General features: G+C 41.6%; 1 protein-coding gene across 2 annotated transcripts; it reads right to left on the bottom strand.

Moving 5' to 3' along the window:
* Window positions 1-546: 546 nt before the first annotated feature.
* tp53inp1 (tumor protein p53 inducible nuclear protein 1) lies at window positions 547-13,043 on the bottom strand. 2 transcript variants are annotated; one of them, XM_067511719.1, is made up of 4 exons: window positions 12,786-13,043; window positions 9,661-10,022; window positions 6,321-6,840; window positions 547-5,142 (listed from the first exon to the last, which is right to left on the bottom strand). In XM_067511719.1, exons 2-4 carry the CDS (start codon window positions 9,779-9,781, stop codon window positions 4,926-4,928), a joined length of 858 nt encoding a protein of 285 aa, XP_067367820.1. In that variant the 5' UTR covers window positions 9,782-10,022; window positions 12,786-13,043; the 3' UTR covers window positions 547-4,925. The 2 variants fall into 2 exon arrangements, with proteins under 2 accessions (XP_067367820.1, XP_067367821.1); XM_067511720.1 differs by lacking the exon at window positions 12,786-13,043 and adding an exon at window positions 10,217-10,240.
* Window positions 13,044-21,283: the final 8,240 nt, after the last annotated feature.

The raw sequence follows: 21,283 nt of genomic DNA, 5'->3' as shown, positions 1-21,283 counted from the left end.
GCCTGCTTAGCATTTTCCAATGTTGGCAGCTTAATCCACAGCAATAATAGAAAAAATATGCATCCATTTCTGCATGTCCATGTTTGCAGTGTTGCTGTGCTGCATGAACCAAATAGAGCATCTAAAAAAAAGAGACGCTTTTATTATTTCTGTTGGTGGGTTTAGCATCCATGTTGGGTAGGGATTTAAATGTGTGCCACATCAAACCTGCACAGATCCACATTGGATCTGATTACACAAAGCGAAAAGATTTTTCCAGCTCCCTTGCACATTTTTATGTGTTTAACATGGTTGATGTGTTCACACAGTGCACATTGTTGTTCAGTTTTGGGGGGGATGAAAAGAAAATGCTTAAAGAGCCATTTAGACATGCAAACGTTTTGGCAGCCAGCTACTTGTAACGTCTCACAACTTCACTAACTGTTTTTATTCGTGGCTTGAGCTTCTTGCCATAATGCAAAGTCTTAAACATGTAATTCAATCTCAGCTCGGACTGTCAAAAACAAACTGCATTTACTCATCACAAACCTCACAACAGCCACAGGATTTCTGTATATGAAAACATTTATTATAGGCTAACAAAAGATCACATGTATTAACTATTAGTTCCAAAACCGATGACCCCACTTTTCAATTACCATTTTTATGTTTCTGACATCAGAGTGATTTGATGTGTCGTACATCCAAAATACAAAGAATGAGACCAGTTATGTTGATAAATAAAAAGTTAACCCTAAGGTTACTACAATATTTTTCCTTTTTGGCAAAGTGCTGTATGTTTCCTGTAAACTACACAAAAAGCAACATGTGTGACACTCGGTGAAAAACAAAAACAATGCCACAAGATATTCTCCACACATTTTCCAATGAAAGAACAGGCGTTTTGCTACATCATTCTGTCTGGTTTTGTTGAGTCATTATAAAATCCGTACACGGGTCGGGCGGGTGGTGGCGGCGGGAGCTTCCTCCTTAAGTGGTGCATAGTTCGTTTCTGATGTTTGTTTGTGAGTTTTTACTTATCCCATCCATGCAGGACATTAAAACGAAAAAAAAAAAAAAAAAAAAAAAAAAAAAAAGGAGTTCAAGTTCTTCATTGATGCATTGTCACTACATTTCACCCCGGAAGGCACATGATCCACAAATTTCAAGGCATTGAACAACAAAACATTACAAATCCCTGTTATTTTGACAATGAGAGATGAGCTAAGAACGGAAACTAAACATTAAAAGAAAAAATAAAGGCTCGTGACAGCAGGAGGAGACAGATTGCCACCCTCTGTCTTCTCCGATCCCTTCTGTCGAAACATTTTCATAAACATAGTAATACAAAATAGCATGACTGCAAAGATTAACAGTTCAGAGAGAAACAAAACAATTTTTAAATAAACCAGAGGAAAAAAAAAATAACACTCAACTATTATTTACACTAAGACTCCTAACAAATACTTGTTAGTGTCTCTCATTAATGCTATCGTTCCATCAACGCGACCACAGAGACAAACTGAACTCAGATCTGAGATTCAGAAGCTGCAAATTTCAAGTCACTGAATCTGAAGCTTAAAATCTAGTTTTCCCGTCTGCAGAGCATCGTCTCTAAATTGACTTACTTCACTTTGATCGTTTTTTTGCCGATGCACTGCACTGCAACTCATTTTCTGACAAAACATGAAGCAAAAATGCAGGCAGACCTAAAAAAAAGATCTTAAATTGGACAGAGGGATTTTGCACACATGCAGAAAAGTGTGAATTTATATTTCACCAAGACTCAATATGGTGGGCGATTATTGTGTTGACAATAAACAGATCCATTAAAAATTTGAATTGATGAAAAATCCCAAATTCTAATCGCAGTTATGACTTAGTTCTTTGCTTTTGTCGTTTGCTTAATTTTGAGTTGGTACATTTTTAGTTCAACTTGACCTAGAAAGCAAACATTCAAAAATTAGGCATATTGGGACATAATCTGTCAAAATAAAGCAAAATATTTAACAATATTGAATTTAATATTTCTATATAGTCATTATTAGGACCTCTGTTCCCATTAAATATTGGCTTGGTAAAAACAGTATATATTTTTTGTAAATATAATTTTAGACTAAACAATTCAAACATTTGACTCGATTTTGACTTCTGTCCATCAAAAACCACAACACATAATGGAATTTGATCCTAAAGACAAAATTATGGCATGTGATGATGTTAAACTCAATAGAGTCATTATAAGGCCTGTTACAATCTTGATTCCACTTTTCCTGAAATATCTTACAGTCTTAAAAAATACTTAATATATTGGCTGTTATCCTGATGGAAGGGGGCTTCTGGAGACTTCGGTCACTTTGTAAATTGGATCATTCATCTTCTCTTGCAGTGTGGTGATTGAGCCTGGGCTCCAATTTTCCTACAGCAGACATAAAGTATGAGACCATCCACCATTTTCGAGAAACAGAACACAGAACTTTTACAAACCGAAACGTTAAAAAGCAAAAACATCAGCATTATAAAATAGTGAACGGTTAAAGACCATTGCTACATTTTTGGTTTACATATTATAACAGTTTAACAAAATGTAAGAAAGTTAACATGAAAAATAGAATAGTTATAAAGCATAAAGAACATTTCTAAAACCATGTAAGCAACATGTGAGCAAAAAAAAATAAAGACAATGCAAAAAAACCAAACAAAAAGGAAACGAACAACAACGTCCATCTTGATAGATTTCCACCTGTCGAGGTTCGTTTTGACGCAAAGCAAAAAGTCGATCATTTCTCGCAAACATTTTCACAGGGGAAAGCTCAATGCGACAGAGCTGCAAAAGAATCAGCCGTCAAGTAAATCTGCATTTTCCTAAAGTGTAAAGGTGATTGGTTATGACCCTGAGAAGTGGACTGCAGATTCATTTAAGAACAAACAAACAAAATAACAAAAAAAAAAAAAAAAGAGAAAAATAATCATTTTCTTTTTTCCACCATTGTGACACTAACACAACTCTACAATCATGCAACAGATTGCACACTAACAACCAAACATACCTAAGCAAGAAACCATTTATACCGACTTCATACTGATATGTAATTTGTTTTTTTTCCTTTTGAAAAAAATATTTTGGAAGTTTTTTTTTTTTTTTTTTTCAAAATACATTTTTTTCTTACACTTCTATTTATCTCCAAGCTACCGTTAAAACAAGGCGATTAGTGAAATTTAACTCAGTAATTCTTACCACCTTTGTTTTCTTTTTTTCCAAAAGAATATTGTGAAAAGTACTGAATTACAAAGTCAGAGGCAGGTTCAGCCAGCGCCACAGGACAAACAACACGGGAACAGGTCAATTGATTATGGTGTTCTGCAGGACTTAAAGGGATACGAGCACTGAAGCAAAGGAAAAACCCCTCAAAAGGCTTTCAAACATTGTGCATTGGCATTAATGATTGAGCTGTGGCTATCTGAGCAACACAAGGTCAACTCCCTCAGAATCGGGGCCAAAAGAGACTTTTAGAATCGCAATGATCAACAATCACAAAAAAGAAACCCAAATCTGAAAAGAAAATGTCCTACGGGAGAAGAAAAGCGAGTAAAAGGCAAAGCAGCTACAGCACAGGTTTGGTTTCAGTCAGAAGTGGCTCTAAAGGTGTTGGCGTCTAATACTCTCTGTTCTGTCTCTCAGTTTTCAGTTACTACGTCCACATTTACAGAAAAATGTTCATGTCAGGTTTATGTTCATCTCCACCAAAACATTAGTGCATTTAAACACAAATCGACGTGGAGTAAACGCAATGGTAAAGATTGTGAGTATTAGATGCTACTGCAGCAAACAGCCAAAAAAAAACAAAATCACCGTAAGCATTCGGTAAAATAATTAGTTAGCAGGTGATTTGGTATTGCACTTTCAGAAAGTTGACCAAGAGGTTATGTGAGCTCGAAAGCAGGAATCTTCTGATGAGACAGAGAAAAGCAGTGACGGTTGATGCAGCACAGGACAGAGTCTTTAATTAGAGCCTAAACACCCTGGTCTCCCTGATCCTCCTCCTCAACCAAACACCACGTATTTTGTGCCGTGTAAATAAATTATTTAATGTAATTTCCAGCATGGATGATTTTTTTTGTTCAGTTCTAACAAAAGCCCCAGCAGATACATCTGTGTTCACAGGCTAAACATTGGCCTCTAGAATCTGTGGAATGTCCCTTTAATGGACGCAATTCATCACTTTAGCACATTGGTTGTTGAAAGTCATTCTGCAAAATGCAGGAACTAACAGATGATGTTTGAGGGGATTTTTCCTTTAACGTCAGCTTTCATACTCGGCGACTCCAAATGTTTGGAAGCAACTTGCTCCCAGCTTCATCGCATTTCACCTGCACTGAATGAATGGAGACTCTGCTTCAAGTGATTTAGGATCTGAAAAGTCTCCTGTTTACCACCAAGTTATGGACAACACACCATTACACTGACCGTCCCGCGACACAGTGAACCTGCCACAGAGTAAAGTGACCTACAGCATTGATTCTACACATTAAATTGTCCAAAAAGAACAAGAAGAAGAAGAGAAACGACGGACACGAGGAGGAAGCCACAGTGACACCTCTTCCTCTTTGTGATCGGACACAAACTGGTCCGAAAGGGAGGGAGGAGCAAACATGGACATGGAGGACACACGATAACCTTTTCTTTTCACATCACTTTTTCTCAGCATCAACGTGAAGGAGGATGGCTGGATGAAGACGAGAGGAAAGAGCCATTGCCCCCTTTTCACCATCCAATCAGGTTCCAGAGCAGATCACCTGCGATCGATGGCTTATGACTGACTTGATGCTGGTGTTGATTTATTGATAATAGTGGGTGACTAGTGTTTGATTCCCATGCTGCTTAAAGGAACCAGGTGGATAATGATGATGATGATGAAGAAGAAGCTGATGCTGTCAAGGACGCCTCAGAAGTTGAGTTGTCTCTGGCTGGGCTGGTGCAGGTGCATGGCGCTGGCTTTCTGAGGGCGCAACAGGTTGAGTCGCCGCAGGGCGTTGCGGGACAGCGGCTGGGTGCGTTGGGTGATGTTTAACGGTTGCTGCTGCAGGAGGCCGGCACGGGTGGAGAGTGCCGCAGCGTAGCAGGTGGAGTGGAGGGTGGAGCGACGCTGGATCACCTCCTGCCTGCCCAGGGCGACAAAGACGAGAGCGGAAAGCAGGTTAGGTGAGCGAATGTTTCTGGTTGCATCAGTTCTACACTTGAAGGGGCAACAGCCCCAGTTTATAATCTGAAACATTTTCACAATGAATATGTGTATGAATATGCACTTACAACCTAAAAACTTAATAAAAGGATAATAATAATAATAACAACAAGGATGGCTTTTGTTTTCCTGACAAAGCCAACGAGTGGCCCATGTTTTAGAGACTGTGAAAGCTGCATGTTCACTTACACCCTGCACATATTGGTAAAGTAAAACTGAGAGCACACGTAGCCTCTATAGACAATAAGGGATAATTCAATACGACTGAAAAAAGCAAAGACAATATTTCTGAACATAACAGTGAAAATAAACACCACATGTGAACAATTTGCAGACTTTGATGGTTCTCATGAAGGAAACACAGGACTTTGATTTTATAGCGTGTTTGCTTGTCAGCTGGTTGACTCATTTCTGACAGACGAACGGTCCTAAGAAAGTTAACGAGCTACATTACAGCTCTCGTTTGCCCTGTTTTTTTGTGCCTCTGTCGCATCTGATCTTTTACCATCTGATCCCATGATAAGGATTTTAACGCACTGAAACTGGCTGATTCGAGAAATCAACCTGAAGAAAGTATCATCTATCTGTGCAGCGTTGATGAGTAAATGACAATCATGTAAATTCTAGTCTTGTTTTTCTAACTTACATGAGGTTTTAATGAAGCGAATGCAGAATGTGAGCAGGTGGGTGGGGAAAAAACAACAACTTAGGAATGATTAAATCTTTTGACCTAATTTTAAAAAAAAATGTTTTCAAATATCCTTTTTTTACATAAACTGTCAGGAAACAAGGTAAATTAAATTAATCTTTAAATTCAGAATATGTGAAGGATTAATGAATTTTCTTTTTTACCTGCCTAATATTAAAGTGTTTTTTGGGCCTGTAGAACTGAGCCAATTTGTTTATTTTCTACCTTTTATAATCATCATTATATTATCATTTTGGGGCCTTTAGTCCGTTATTTTTATGTTTAATAAAAGCTTTGTCACATCTTTTCATTGTGGAGGCCACAGAGTTTCATCTCTTGACAATCTATAAAATCCTTCATGAGGCTCCAAAGCTTATTCATAATGTAAATGCCGGCTTTTGGGACTCTACCTGTGACGAGGACTGTCCAACGTGCGCCTTGGCTTCTCCTTCCCACCCGAGGCTGTTGGGGGCTTGGGCACATTTTTAGACAACAAACCCCGGTCCCGGTCGAGAGACCGTGGCAGGGGGTCGAGGGTCAGCCGATGAGGGCTGTGGTGGGCGTAGACGGACATGCTGGGGTGTTCGATCAGAAGGTTCTCCAGAGGGCTGGTCTCCAGGAGGATAGGCTGGCTGCTGCAACCGGTGAAGCAGGGCGGGGGGGTGACAAACCAGCTCTCCTCCAGAGACCGGGCGTCCAGATGAAGGAACCCATTCTCCTCCTTGTCTCCATCGACCTCGTCCTCCTCCTCGGCACCGCCGTCCGGGTCCGTGTCAGCCGTGGAGTTGAGGGAGGTGCAGGAGGCGTAGCGGACGGGGGAGCTGGCCATGGGGGAAGGGATCATTACCAGTCCTCCATCCTCCTCATCTTCCCCAGGACTGACAGCAGATCCTGGCAGGTTGTCATCACAGGGACCGGAGGAGGCTTCGGCTGCAGAGACACAAACATCCAGAACTTTAACATCAGCCATCGTCCCTGTGAAGAGACGACGGCTGATCGCTTTCAATAATCTCATGTGCGTTTGTTCTGCACTCATTGATTAAAAGCCACACACACACACACACACACACACACACACTTTGTAAAACCTGGAACCATATGAAAAAAAACATTTTTCTAAACTAAAAGTTCCTAAAATAAAACTTCACTTTATCAACATGGGTTATTATGTGTAGATTGTCAAAAGATTACTTTTTTATCAAATGTGTACAAATAATAAAAAAAAATTCTATTTTTAAGATACAAGTGAATATTTCTAGATAAATAAGTCAGTCAACTGAATAAAAAAGCTGCAGATTAAAACTGATTAACTGGTCATTTTAAGTCTAAGAATTTAACACTCGAGATACAAATCTGGATTCTTTCTTTAGAAGAGATTCACTTGAGCAGGTGGCAATGCTGTTTAACACCACATCAAACTCTTCAAACCCACAGATCACCTGCAAAGCTATTGTAACACGTGCAGTCTGCCAGGAGGAGGCGCTGTGGCCTGTTTGCAGAAACCGTGAATCATTTTGTTGATGCTCAGCAGAAAGCTGCAGCTCAGCGTCACATGACCAACTGCGCCCACAGTCTGCAAACATGTTTCTGTTTGTGTGTGCGTTCATGTTTAAACAGCCTGCAGGCTGCTAGACCCGTTTCACAGCATGAGACAGGAGTTTAATCTGCTTCAGCCACCTGAGCTGCACTCGCACATTTATCACACAAATCCAACATCAGCTTCGAAGGATTCACAGAGACACAGGAAGTTAGGAGACATTTGCTCAAACCATCAGACTGGAAGCTAAAAATATCTCTCTGGTAGATTTCAGGTCTGTTTAAGGGCCTGTTGGTCTCCATTGGTCAAACAAAGCCTGTAAAAGTCGGAGCTCGCTACATTCATCAGGTGACCTCTGACCTCTGCGATCTCACTATTCACTGCATACATGGAACTTTATTTGCTGGCGTGTGCTGGGAGCTCATTTCCAAACGTGACATTAACACCTTCCGTTGGCCCCGACTCACAGAGACAGCTCCTCTGTGTCCGAGTCCATCAGCAGCTGAGGCTGCGACCGACTGCACGGTGGCAAAGCTGCCAGAGTGTGTGTGTGTGTGTCTGTGTGTGTGTGTCAGTGTCATCAGCAGCGGCAGCAGTGAAGCTGTGTCAGGTTAATGAGGTCAGGACACAGAAAAACGCTGCCTCCTCAGGGCCTCAAGTGCTTCAGTCCAAACAAACAACTGACTTCACCGCCAGTCGTCTTCTTTCCACTGCTCACAGTTTCCAAACTTGCAACATTCACGTTGGCTTTTGAAACACAGGACCAAAGGTTAATATCGAGCAAACACCATACTTTGATTTGAGACAATCATGTGGGACCTGCATTCAAACACAAATCATCGTTCTACTGATTTCCAAACAACAGACATGCACAGACTTCTGTTTATGCTTCAGCGAACACGTTCACACGCGTGCAACCGGTGTTTGTGGTCACAAATTTCAGGCTGCACACACGTTTACCAGATGCCTGAGCAGATAAAGAAAGTATAGTTGGAACCAAAGAATCTGATATGTGATGCAAGTTTCAGATACTAATCAGTTTGGATCTTCACTGTCTGGCCCCATCAGCAGAGTTAGTACCACTTGACATTCGTAACGCAAGCGGAAGCACAAACGTACATCCTCTAAAATTTACATAAATGTCGAATTCTCATCAAGATTTATTTGACAAACCTTCAAAAAGGGAACGTTAATGAAAAACACGGGTTAAAGTTGCCTAGCAACAACTGACTTTGGGATTCTTCACATGAAAAAAAAAAAAAATCAACCAAAGCTGTAAATTTAATGCAGTAGAGCAAAAGTAAAAGTATCATATAGTGTTATTCTATTGAAATAATCAGGTCTGTAATAAATAACTGCAGAGTCTCTGAGCCTGAGCTGAACTCAGCAGGACTTCATGGACAGATCCTAATCCACCTGGGAGAAACTGAGCTCTGCATCCAGGTGTGTTTAGCCGTTTTAGCTGGAGGGCTGTTGGATTTAGCTCCGTGCCCATACATGTCCACCTCCACAGGCCCAGAACAGGAACGAGCAGCATCTATTTTTACCTCCACTGGCTGCTCAGGCGCTTTTGTTTGACCCGTTTAACTGCCATAAACTGCCCGATGCCACCCCTGCTAGTTCACAGCCTGCCCCCCACACACCCACCCACCCACCTGACAAGTTCACACAGCTGTGGAATCTGAGACGAGTCGAGTCCGGACCGGTGGCGGCGATTGAGCAGCGGGCCAAACCGAAGCCGCGCTGAGTGTGTCGTGCTTGTGTGTGCGGTGTGTGGTATTGTGTGTATTGTTGGACGTCTCTGAGCGCTGTGTCTGTTTTGATCGGAATCTCTTTTTAATGTCAGACAGCTCTGGAAACTTGGCCCGACTCTTCAAGCATCTGAAGCATCTCTCTGTCTGGCCTGCTCTCTGTGCATAAAGGTCCTCGTCAGTTTGACAAAAACAAGCAAAACTTCAGATGCACTCGCTGAATTTCCACCAACATCAGTTACTCAGTCGCTAAAAAATTTGCTTTAGCCTCAAACGCTTCAAGCTTCTTAACACAGGTACATGGAAACCACACAAATGTGACCTGCCATGATAAAGGCAGACGTCCCACAGTACTTATTTAACAAATCTGCTTGTTTTAACATCTGTTTTTGCTCTGTATTCAATGGAAGCTGCAGATTTTGCTGGTTTTAACTTGATTTTTCATATCTTCAAGACACTTACCCAGGTAGTTAACCAGGATCCAGTCTTCATCCTCCTCCTCTTTGTCGTCTCCAGGTTTGCTGCATCCACTCAGCTCCTCCAAGTCGTCCCCAAACAGAGCGCTGGCAAACCTCTGGAACATCCCTGGACGTCCTGCGTCTTCAGCCAGCTGATGAGGGAGGAGGCTCGCAGCTCAGGGCGACAGTGGCGAGGCGTGACGGGCACTTTGGTCATCAGTTGCGGGTGTCACGGCGAGGCAAAGGCTCCGGAAAGGTGCTACAGTGCATCAATGAGGAGTGGTCGTGGATCATCTGAGGGTCAGGAGACGCAGGCTGGACATCGCTGAGCGTCGATTCAACTTGTGCAAAGGTACAAAAAAAGCCCTAAGAGGGAAAAATGAAAGAATAAAACCAATTAATAAAATGCTGAAAGGAAATGTGTGAGGGCAGGTTATTCAATGATTTTTCAGGCCTGAAAAGTGAAAACATTTTGCAGGCAAAATACAAAGAATTTAGAGAAAAGCCGGAAAAACCAAATTTAGTTTTTCCTTATTTTATACAAGAACAAATCTGGTTACCTCTGTTTTTAGTCTCAACTGCTTCTCAACAGTTGACAGAAGAGCTGAATCTAGGCCTTTGTTTTACATGATTTGATCAAATTATTCTTATGTATAAGACAGAAAATCATGCAGTAGGTTTGAGCTGTGTGTGCTGTTCTATTGTTCCTGAGAGGATGAGGTCAAAGTTGTTTCTGGCCACTGGGGGGCAGCAAAACAAAGACAGAGCCAACAGCTTTTCTTCCCACTTCCTATGAGCCACCATCTGAAAATGGCCCTAATGAGCCAAAACAGTGAAGTTGTGGTGCAGTTGCTAAACAAGGGTGTGAAAGTCACTGGGAAGCTACATGAAGCCGAGAGAAGCTGCAAATCCAATAGATTCATCATTATGAGTTTTAATTTTAACACATTTATATTAAAATAAAACATCTTCTACGGCTGCTGGAAACTCCGTAAACTCTGTTTGGATATTTATCCATCTGCTGGTGGATAAATATCCCCAAAACGTCTGATGAGACAATGATGCCGACTTTCGTTCCTCTGCTGTTTACAGCAAAGTTTTCCAAACCTTCTGTTAATGTGACCCCTTGTCTTTCCCCTTATGTTTGCTTTGCATCCCTTTACAGGTCAGGAAAGATATGAGGAGCACAATTTTCAGGGGAATTTTCTTTTCTCTGTTGGATTCATCAACAGATCTCAGTGCTGCGGCCGCCCACCGTCAGTTATTCACCTGATGGAGGCGAGAAGCTGTTCAGTCGGCACAGAGAACGGCTGTGCCCAGAGGCTGCACGGACACAGCTGTTTGGCCTCGGACTAAGTACAGATTCTCACACTGGGAAACATCAGCAGACAAAATAAGAAGTGTGTCCCACTGCAGCTGCTGTATGACTGAAAAGAGAGGGAGGGGGCTCTCGGAGGCAGGGTTCTGTCCCACCCACAGGGTTTGTGTCTAGAGCTTTTCACACCTCAGTCAGATGACTGACAACTACTGCAGTAACATATGGATTAGTTAAACATTTACAGACTTTGCAAATATTCTGATAGCTGAAAACATAATAAGCTATATTGTTTCTATATTGATAAGGGGAGCCTTTGATAAATATTGAAATATGCTTTTAACTTAACGATATCTTTGAAAATACCTGTACGTAATCCATTAACTGACCCAACTTTTTTTTTTTTAAACTGGCTTAAACGCCTTATCAACCCCAAATTACCGAGGTTGTCTTATAGCACTTGAACGCGCAGCGAGTTCGATTCGAATGCGTCTTGCGCAGCTGTGATGCGTTTAAATTCTCCAGTGTCAACTCGTATTTCTCACATTCATCACGTTAGAAAGGAAAACAATAAAAGCGCCTCGTTTCTGAAATAACAGCCAAACTCCGCATTTGTGGGGCAGCTGTGAGAGCAGAGAGAAAACAGAACAGGTCTGTAACGGAGACTTAATTGACAACAACAGGTTGATAATCGGCTGCACCTGTTCCTCCAAACTACCGGATTGTTTCAGGGATTAATACTAATGATTGTAACAATGTGGGCACACAGAGAAGCAGCTCCACTAACCAAGTGTGTCAATGAATCATAGCTGTGCTTCTTTGATCAACGACACCGCAATAAATGCAACAGTTACATCATCATCATCATCGTTCTTCATCCAAGCGTTAAACAGTAAAACACTGAAATCAAATGTAGCTGCAAACAGCAGGATTAAGGATTAGGAACAGAACCACAGTGGATATAATCCAAGCTACCTGCTACTTCAGCAGAAATACATTATTATGGATTTGAGTGGGATTAGTTTCTGCTTATATGATATTTAAGTCAGCAGAACTATGGTAAATAAAGCTTTTAATATGATACTATTAACCATCATTCTAGTCTATTAATGTAGGAATCAGATAGGATCGATTAATCGGATGTTCGACATATAAAACAGAAGGAAACGGTGAACAATGTCCTCTCTGAGCTCATAACGATGTCTTCAAATGACCACAACGTTTGTGCTTGTTATGGTACGAAACAGCAGCAAATCCTCATTAAGAAAATGCTGGAAACTGGCCTGTTTTGATATTCTTTAACTTGAAACGACCCACAATCAAAATTGTTCCCCACTACTTTTCATTTCCATAAACGTATCGATTATCCGGCTCACTTTTTCGGCACTAACGTGCTTTGCAGAGCCGCCTGTGGGCCATAAAAGCCCAGCAGCTCGAGCTACTTGCTGGTCACAAAAGGGAAGGGGTGGAGGGTGAAACTCTACACCCGCAGGGCAGGACAGGACAGGACAGGACGGCCAGCTAAACTTTTACCTCCTGGTTACAATTCGGAAATATTTCCCAGAACACACGAAAAGACTTGATTAGATTGCTCGAAGGAAACAAGGCGAAGATTAGCGGAGGGAAAGAGCAGCACCGAGCTGAGAGCAGGCCGAACAAAAAGGCTTGAAAACACCACTTTACTCGTTAATATCCATCCGTTTTGCGGCACACAGCGTTTTGTCTGTTGTGACGAGGTTGGAAACGTTAAAAAGCACGAGAATAAGAAGCAATGGAGTCGTTAGTCTCGGCGGAGAAGGAAACAAAGAGCTCACCTGCGGCGGCAGAAGAAGATGTAAACGCGTTCACACCGTGAAAAATCCCTAAAAACGAGGTAGCTGCGTTACTTTACGAAAAATAGAAAAACGTGAAGCTTCTTCGCGGAAGAAATAAATATTTAAAAAAACAAATTTAAGGACTGTACAAAAGGAGTCACAGTGCGGTCGAGGTCTTTTTCTCCTTCAGTCCGTTTCCTCCTCGACTGCTCCTTCTTTTGTTGTTGTTGTGGAGCTCCAACAGCTGATTGCCGTGACGGCGCGCGAACGGCCAACCAGAGCCTGCGAGTCTTGAGCTGCTTGGCCAATCGTAGACCGCGACAGACGCTGCCCCGGAGTCACGTGACGCTCCCTTCCCCCTTCTCCTCCCTCCTCCCTTCACTGTGGGAGCCTGAGTGCGCAAAGCGCCGCGGGTGTGGGAGCATCCGAAAATATACAGTTAGTACATGAACACACTGACGTGCACGTGCAGCTGCAGCACTTCCTGTTTTCTAAATGTCCACACACGCCGTTATGGTCAGCGTGTCAGTGGGACACAGCGTCAGGTAGTAAACAAGTGTGAAAACACACACACACAAAAAAAACCCGCATGTGTGTATTTGTATACACACAATATATAGTAGATAGTACTAATAACCCTAAACTTTATATAAAGGCCTGAATGTCCTATGATTTCCTGCTGCTAAATTCCAACAAAAGGAAAATCTTGTATTTGGGTGTAAAAATCAGAGAAATAGGAGCTTTGGAGTTATTTTTATCAGGATTTGCCCTTTAACTCACATATAAAACAAATCTCTACAACAGCCTTCTTCCACCTACGGAACATTATTAGGAGCATCCTGTCTCAAAGTGATGCCCAAAAACTGGTCCATGCATTTGTTACCTCCAGCTTGGGCTACTGTGATTCCCTACTTTCAGGATGCCCCAGTAACTAAAGAGCCTGCAATGAATCCAAAATGCTGCAGCCAGAGTCCTGACTGGAACTAGCAAGAGAGATCATATTTCACCTTCACTAGCTTCTCTCCATTGGCTTCCCATTAAATCTAGAATAGAATTTAAAACCCTGCTTCTTACATATAAAGCTCTGAACGGTCAGGCTCCATCATATATAGAAGACCTCATAGCACCATATCATCCAAGTAGACCACTTGGATCTCAGAATGCAGGTCTACTTGTGGTTCCCAGAATTTGCAAAGGTAGAATGGGAGGCGGAGCCTTTAGCTATCAAGAAGGTACTGGAGACTCAGTGGTAGAGCATTGGCATGGGATGCACAGGAGTTTGAAATGGGAAGATTGGGACATGAAGGTGATCCGGCATAAAAACTCATTCCAAATCAACGTGCGGAACGCGTTTCGCCGTGGCGACCCCTGAAAGCCATTGATCTTTAGTGTTTAGCTATCAAGCTCCTCTCCTGTAGCAAAACAGAGGCAGCCTCTCAGTGACGAAGTGATGAAGTGGAAATACTGAGCTGCACAAAAGGAGATTATATGAATGAAAACATCACTTAGATAAAACACGTCCAGGGATCATCCCTTCCTTCATCTGCGTGCTGTAACCTTTGCCCTTCGCCTCCTAACGGCTGCTGCTCAGATCCCTGCAGCCTCTGGAGAGTGTGGTTAAATGTCTAAACAGCCTCCATCAGCACTTTGGCAGGCATCAGTCCGTGGTAATGAGACGCCGCGGTGACGGCAGAGGCAGCAGACAAACGGACGGCTGAAGCGCTCACGTGGCTGCTGACGGCGGCAGACAGGAGCAGCGTCTCTGCACATTCCAGTCTCTGCTTGTTTATTTTGAAGACAGCGGACAGTACGAGTAACGACGGAGAGTTATAGTGTAACTGTGGAGGAATGCTGCCTCGGCTGCCAACGTGCGACAGAAAACATGAGTGTGTGGATGTTTCTTATGTCCAGAGTAGGAATCCTAACGATTGGGGCGACCTCATGACCTTTTCTACATGTGCACGAGGAATATTGAAGTCTAAACTTATATTGTTTTAACATTTTCTCATCTCATCTTCTAGTTATTCCTGTGTCTCTGCAAATGCTAAATGCTCTGCACTTATATTGCACTCTTCTACCTGTTGGCACTCAAAGCGGGTTACACTGCTTGTGGGGTTCAGTGTCCTGCTCAAGGACACATCGGCATGTGATTGGAGGAGATGGGGATTGAACCAACAACTAGGGGATTGGTGGACGACCGCTCTACCTCCAGTATTTTATCTTTGTGGTTTTATGTTGTGATAAATGAAAGAAATATGCATGAAATGACAACCAAGGATGCGCCTTGGTTGTCATTCATTGCATAGTTTTGCAGCTCACCGCGTTGACGTGTGTCTCTGTTGTTCTTTCACTTTGTTGTTGTCTTTGAAGCAGCTTTCAGTCTTGTTGGGGTGGAGTCGTCTCTGCTGCATATTTGAAGTTCTTCTCATGTGCTCAGACACTTGTGTCCACTCTGAAGTCACAGTTTCAGAACTGAGAACACACAGGCTGAAGCAGAAGCTCGCTGCACAAAATGACAAACTGCAAAACGCCCAAACGCCAACGAAACATTAACACAATGCAACCAAAGAGATTTTTTTTTGATTCCTTCCTGATTCCTGATTCAGACACTCAGTAAGCCACAGCATGTGGACTGTGCTCCTAAGATCAGAACTTATGTTTACACTGTGCTGCATTTAATTTCATTCTTTTTCCACATTGTTCAAACACAGAAAAGCTGAAGACTGTAAATACTGAAGGGAAAATAGAGAAAAGTAAAAACAAACCAAATGAAACTTATGGGTGGAAATGTCCAAAACAAATATTTTCCATGAAAAGTTAAAAAGTCTCAGTTTCAACTACTGATATGTTGTTTATGTTCTATTGTGAATAAAATATTATTTTTATTTACGTCCAGACATTTTGGCTTCTTCACATTAGTTTGCAACTGATCAACTGCTTAATTTCTGCCTGTTAACAGGAACCTTTAGACCTGCTGCTCAGACTGTGAGGACTTAATCATTTTTGCTGTTATATGTCAACCAATCACTGGGGGAAGGAATTGGTTTTGTTCTTGTTCTCATTAAAAAAAAAAATTATAATAAAAATCTTTCTCAGAGTGAATTCTCAGCCTGTTCTGTTGGTCCTTTAAATTCCCGTAAAACAAATCTCTTTCTGGAGTCAAACATAAAAGTAAATAAAACTGCAAACTGACTAAATACTATACAACAAGGATAAACGCAGTACTACCATGCTGATGTTGACACCTTAATTAAAGACTGAAGATAAAACAATTCCTAAACACGTCCTGGGACTTTGTTACTGTCTCATTCTGCAACCACAGGTGACAAATGGACCAAAAGTAGCGGCCTGATTGCATTTACTCTGCTGCAAACAAAAAAAACATCCATGTGGAAACACCAGCGAGCAGCAGGTCACAGGGACATGTTACCCTCGATTTGTGTCCATGTAAATTAAAAACAAGGTCACACCTGTACGTTTCTGACATTCCAACACTGATAAGACATCCACCACTGCTCCTGTCCTCTGATTTCTTTCCTCGGTGTGTTGCATGTCCACAGTGTCCATACTGGGTTATGAAACATAATTTTACTTTACATATGTTGTTCACATTAAAAACTAAGGCAAGAGAGGAAACAGAAGCTGTACAGTTGTTCATGTGATCAGTGAGGAAGACCAAACTGTGCTGATTTTTCTGTTAAAAAAAATTAGAGTAAAATAATAAGTTATATTGATGTAAATGTTTGCATCCAACTTGATAACTTAACCAAAATTTTAATGAACTTCTGATGAAGGAATATTTGGTTAAAGTGCATTAAATATTATGTTGATGATAAAAATGTCTGTTTTACTCGTTTCCACTTCAAAATAAGGGCGTGCAGACTTCTGCTCCCAACTTTACACACTCACATCCACATTTCATGTGTTTAATGTCCACAAACTCAATAATTAATGTTTAATACATAGCTGGGGTTCCCTTACTACTATGAATTGTACTAATGTAGAAGTAAAAGTACTCAGAGTAAATGTGACTGTTTTGTTCTCTGCTGCAGCTGCTGATTCATGTTCCTCTTATACAGTTTATCAAGACTTCATGTGCCTTTTGTTGTGCGACGTAAAACAGTTGAATACTTAAGTACACAAAAGACAAGTAGTAAGTATAAATGTAAGTGGTTACTCCCACCCATGTAAAGCACACAGGTGTTCAGTATGGTGTGTGTTTGTGTTATTGGAAGTCTCATGTACAAAATGTCCTAGATATTAACATAATCACTGATACACATCACACTCAGACATCACAACAACACACACGCTCCTTCCTTCTACTGCGTCTTTACATAATCTGGCTAATGTTTACTGTCTGTGTTACACAATACTGTTCTCTGTGAGCTCTGCAGGGGTCAACGGCCTAATGTTGTTGTCACCGAAGACGCATTGAGTAACACACAAGTAGGTTTCTGCTAAATCTGGAAAAAAAATCGTCTGTTTTTTCCTTTTCAGACTTCTGCTGGAACATGTTTGGCAGATTTGCACTTAGTTGAAAACACGAAGAGCAATGGAAACAATTATGTGAAAGAAAATGAAAGAAAAGATACAACTGCTTTGTTGTTTTCATAAAACTGTTGTGAAGAGGGAGGGTCGGGTAGCAAAAGCCCCTGTAATTCAACCGATGAGCACTTCATCCTTCATTTTTTACTTTATGAAAACCATGAAGAAATCCCCTTATCAGGTGTGTGTTTGTACCATCACACACCCACACACACACACACACACACACACACACACGACATCTTTTACTTACTGTTTTTAAAAAAAACCACAGGATGTAAACATCCTGTTACAAGTAAAACTTCTAAATACACTTAAAAGTAGTTGTTGGGCAAAAGGATCCAGTACAACATATTATAACTGATACTTTAAACTGTTCAGAGCTACATAGACCCTTTTTTTATTTGTCCTTTCAGATTATCCCGGGAGTTCAGGGTCGTTGTCTGCATGTTGATTTGGCACAGTTTTTACGTCAGATGCCCTTCCTGACGCAACCCTCCCCAATTTCTACTGGGGATGGGAATGGGCTGTTAGTGGTTCATTGTCTTTCCCAGAGACACTTCGACATATAGCGAACCACTGACCCTGTGGTTAATGAGGTGGTGGTTAATGGTTAATGACCCCCAGAGTTAATGTCATACAGTGGTGACAATTGTGGGGTGAGAGTAGAGGAGAGAGGGTCAAGAGGAGGAAAGGAGCTCAGTGCATTGGGGGGTGGGTCCCCCAGCAGTCTAAGCCTATAGCAGCATAACTATTACTAACTATATGCTTTATTAAAGAGGAAGGTTTTAAGCCGAGACTTAAAAGTAGAGAGGGTGTCTGCTTCCTGAATCTGAACTGGGAGCTGGTTCCACAGGAGAGGAGCTTGATAGCTAAAGGCTCTGCCTCCCATTCTACCTTTGGAAATTCTGGGAACCACAAGTTGGCCTGCATTCTGAGAGCGAAGTGGTCTACTGGGATGATATGGTGCTATGAGATCTACATATGATGGAGCCTGACTGTTCAGAGCTTTATATGTAAGAACCAGGGTTTTAAATTCTATGCTAAATTTAATGAGAAGCCAATGGAGAGAAGCTAGTGAAGGTGAAATATGATCTCATCATTTTGGATTCATTGCAGGCTCTTTAGTTACTGGGGCATCCTGAAAGTAGGGAAGTACAGTAGTCCAACCTGGAGGTAACAAATGCATGGACTAGTTTTTCACCATCACTTTGATTTTTTTCATCTGGTTCAATAGATAGATATAGCTAGGTGTCATCAGCATAACAATGGAAATTTATGGAGTGTTTTCTAAATCCTGACTGAAAGTCTTCATTCAAATTATTCCTATGAAGGTGATCACATATTTGCTTTGCAACTACTTTTTCAATTATTTTAGAAATAAAGGGGAGATTAGATATTGGTCTGTATTTGGCTAAGACACCTGGTCAAGACAGGGTTTTTTAAGTAGTGGTTTAATTACAGCTACCTTATAGGCCTGTGGTACATAGCCTGTTTCTAAAGATAGATTGATGATATCTAATATGAACATGACTATTAAGGGTAAAGCTTTCTTGAGCAGCTTAGCTGGAATAGGGTCTAGCAGACAGGTTGTTGGTTTAAATGAGGTAATAATTGAAGTTAGCTCAGAGAGATCTATGGGTAAAAAGCAGTCTAACAGGGATTTTGGTCTTATCGATGACTCTAGCACTGCTGTACATGAAGATCTATCTGTAATATTTGTGGGGAAGTGCTACAATTTTTTATTCCTAAAGAAAGTCATATGAAGTCTTTGCTGCTCAGAGTAACTAGTCTCAACTGAACTATAGCTCTGAGTCATCCTGGCTACAGTGCTGAACAGAAACCGGGGGTTGTTCTTATTGTCCTCTATTAGTGATGAATAATATGCTGTTCTGGCATCACATCTTTTTTTTATGCATTATTAAACAGTTTTTCCAGGCTAAACGAGATTCTTCTAAATTAGTGGGACACTTTCTTGAAGCTGTTGCATTTGTAAATTGTACCATGGAGCTGGTCTCCTGATTTGCTGCTTTCTTTTTTTAGAGGGGCAACAGTATCTAGTATCATATGCAGTGAGGCTGCAGAATTATCAGCAAAATAATCAACTTGTACAGGAGAAAAAATAAAGGTGGCTGCTCCACTGTATTAACACATGGTGGTGAAAATGATGAAATCATTTCCTTTAATTTGTTCACAGCATTTTCAAATAAACATCTGTTGTAGTGGAATTGGTTGCTTACTTCTGTATAGTCCGTTATTAGAAAATGGTCAGACAGAAGAGAATTATGAGGAAATATTGTTAAATTATCAGTTTCAATTCCGTACATAAGGACAAGGTCTAAGTAAGCTGTGACTAAAACAGTGAGTGGGTTTATTTACCTTTTGGGAAAAAACAATTGAATCTAATAATGAATTAAACGAAGTGCTGAGACAGTTACTGTCAGCATCTACATGAATGTTAAAGTCACCCACTATAATGACTTTATCTGTACTAAGCACTACGTCAGAATTCAGTCAAAAACTCTGAATAAGGGACTGGAGGACGGTACATGATCACAAATAATAGTGGTTTTTGAGTTTTCCAGTTTGGAAAGACTAAGAGTAAGACTCTCACATGAGTTCTACACACATGAGTGTTCAGGTCTGGGGTTTAGTGGTGAGCCAGAGTGGAAGATTGCTGCTACTCCTCCACCTCAGCCTGTGTTTCTAGAAACATGGTAATTAATATAATATTTAGCATTTCTGTTTTTATTCTGGGGCTCTACTGAAATAGTTTTGGATGATTTACAATCCAACTGCTACTTATTTTTCTCATAATGGGCCTGAGACAGACCGTCTGTCCTGCTCCTGCTGTCTTTAAGATTGCCCCGTTTTGATCGTCCAGCCAGCAGAAACCAGATTAACTCGTCCATATTAAAACCATTTGACACATCCAGCAGGTGGGCCACACCTAATGATCCCCTCCCCTGCCGGGAGGATTGTTGCTAAGTGCCGTGATCACTACATCCTTTGACTCCAGTCTACGCTCACCCCCCTGTTGTCCACCTAATGTACCTATTCAGGCCAGGTGAGACACAAAGAACTGCCCTGAAGTTCTATAAAGGTTCTACGGATGTTGTGATACTTATTGCTTGAACTCCACAGTGAGTGACTGAATTCAAACTGCTGATCGTCATCAAGCAGGAAACCAACCGTGTGATGCTTAAAAACCTTTGGGTGGGGTCCCTAAGACACGATAAGCCCTGACATGCAACACCACACACACACGATCACACCCAGAGGAAAAATGCAGTGTGACAGAGGTGGAGGGTTTGATGAGCTGATATCAGACACATGCTGTTCTCAAACACACACACAAACACACACTGAAGAAAAACTCAACAGTGACATCCTGCTCCTGAGTTGCATCAGCTGAGCTGAGCACAGGGGGGAGGCTGGACAAGCGGCAGGGAGGCTGCGGTCCATTGGCTCCTTGCGACCCGTCAGTCACCTCGGTGATGGCTCAGCTCATAGAGCGGGTTAATAATAGCAGCGAAGTCATTAAACCGTTCCTTTGTCCATGATACTATCAGAGGGAAAATAACGAGAGGAAAGAAGCAGAGTTAGTAAAAGAAGAAAATGTGTAGGAAGTGAGTTTAACGAACGTGATTAAATGTGCAGCAGAAGCAAACATGGACATATAGAGGAGCAAACAGAAAACAGAACGTACTCAGTTGTTATTATCCGGAGCAGCTTTAAAGCCTCTGGTTGATGGTTATAGGAGATGAAGACCTGCTAACAAGTCTCCTGTCTCAATGTCTCCTGTTATACTGTGGAAAACCCCAGTCACACTCCAGCCTTCCTTAGTCTGTCCTGGAGCCCCACAGTCTTCATCATTAACTTACAGTTTCACTGGTAAGTTTGGACTGTATGTGATCTGTCCATTGTCCCGACTATGGCTGAACTACTGG

This window comes from Channa argus, chromosome 7 (assembly GCF_033026475.1).
Source record: "Channa argus isolate prfri chromosome 7, Channa argus male v1.0, whole genome shotgun sequence".
NCBI classification, from domain to species: Eukaryota; Metazoa; Chordata; class Actinopteri; order Anabantiformes; family Channidae; genus Channa; species Channa argus.
The sequence above is the reverse complement of the archived record's forward strand: the minus strand, read 5'-3'. Positions and strand labels throughout refer to the sequence as shown.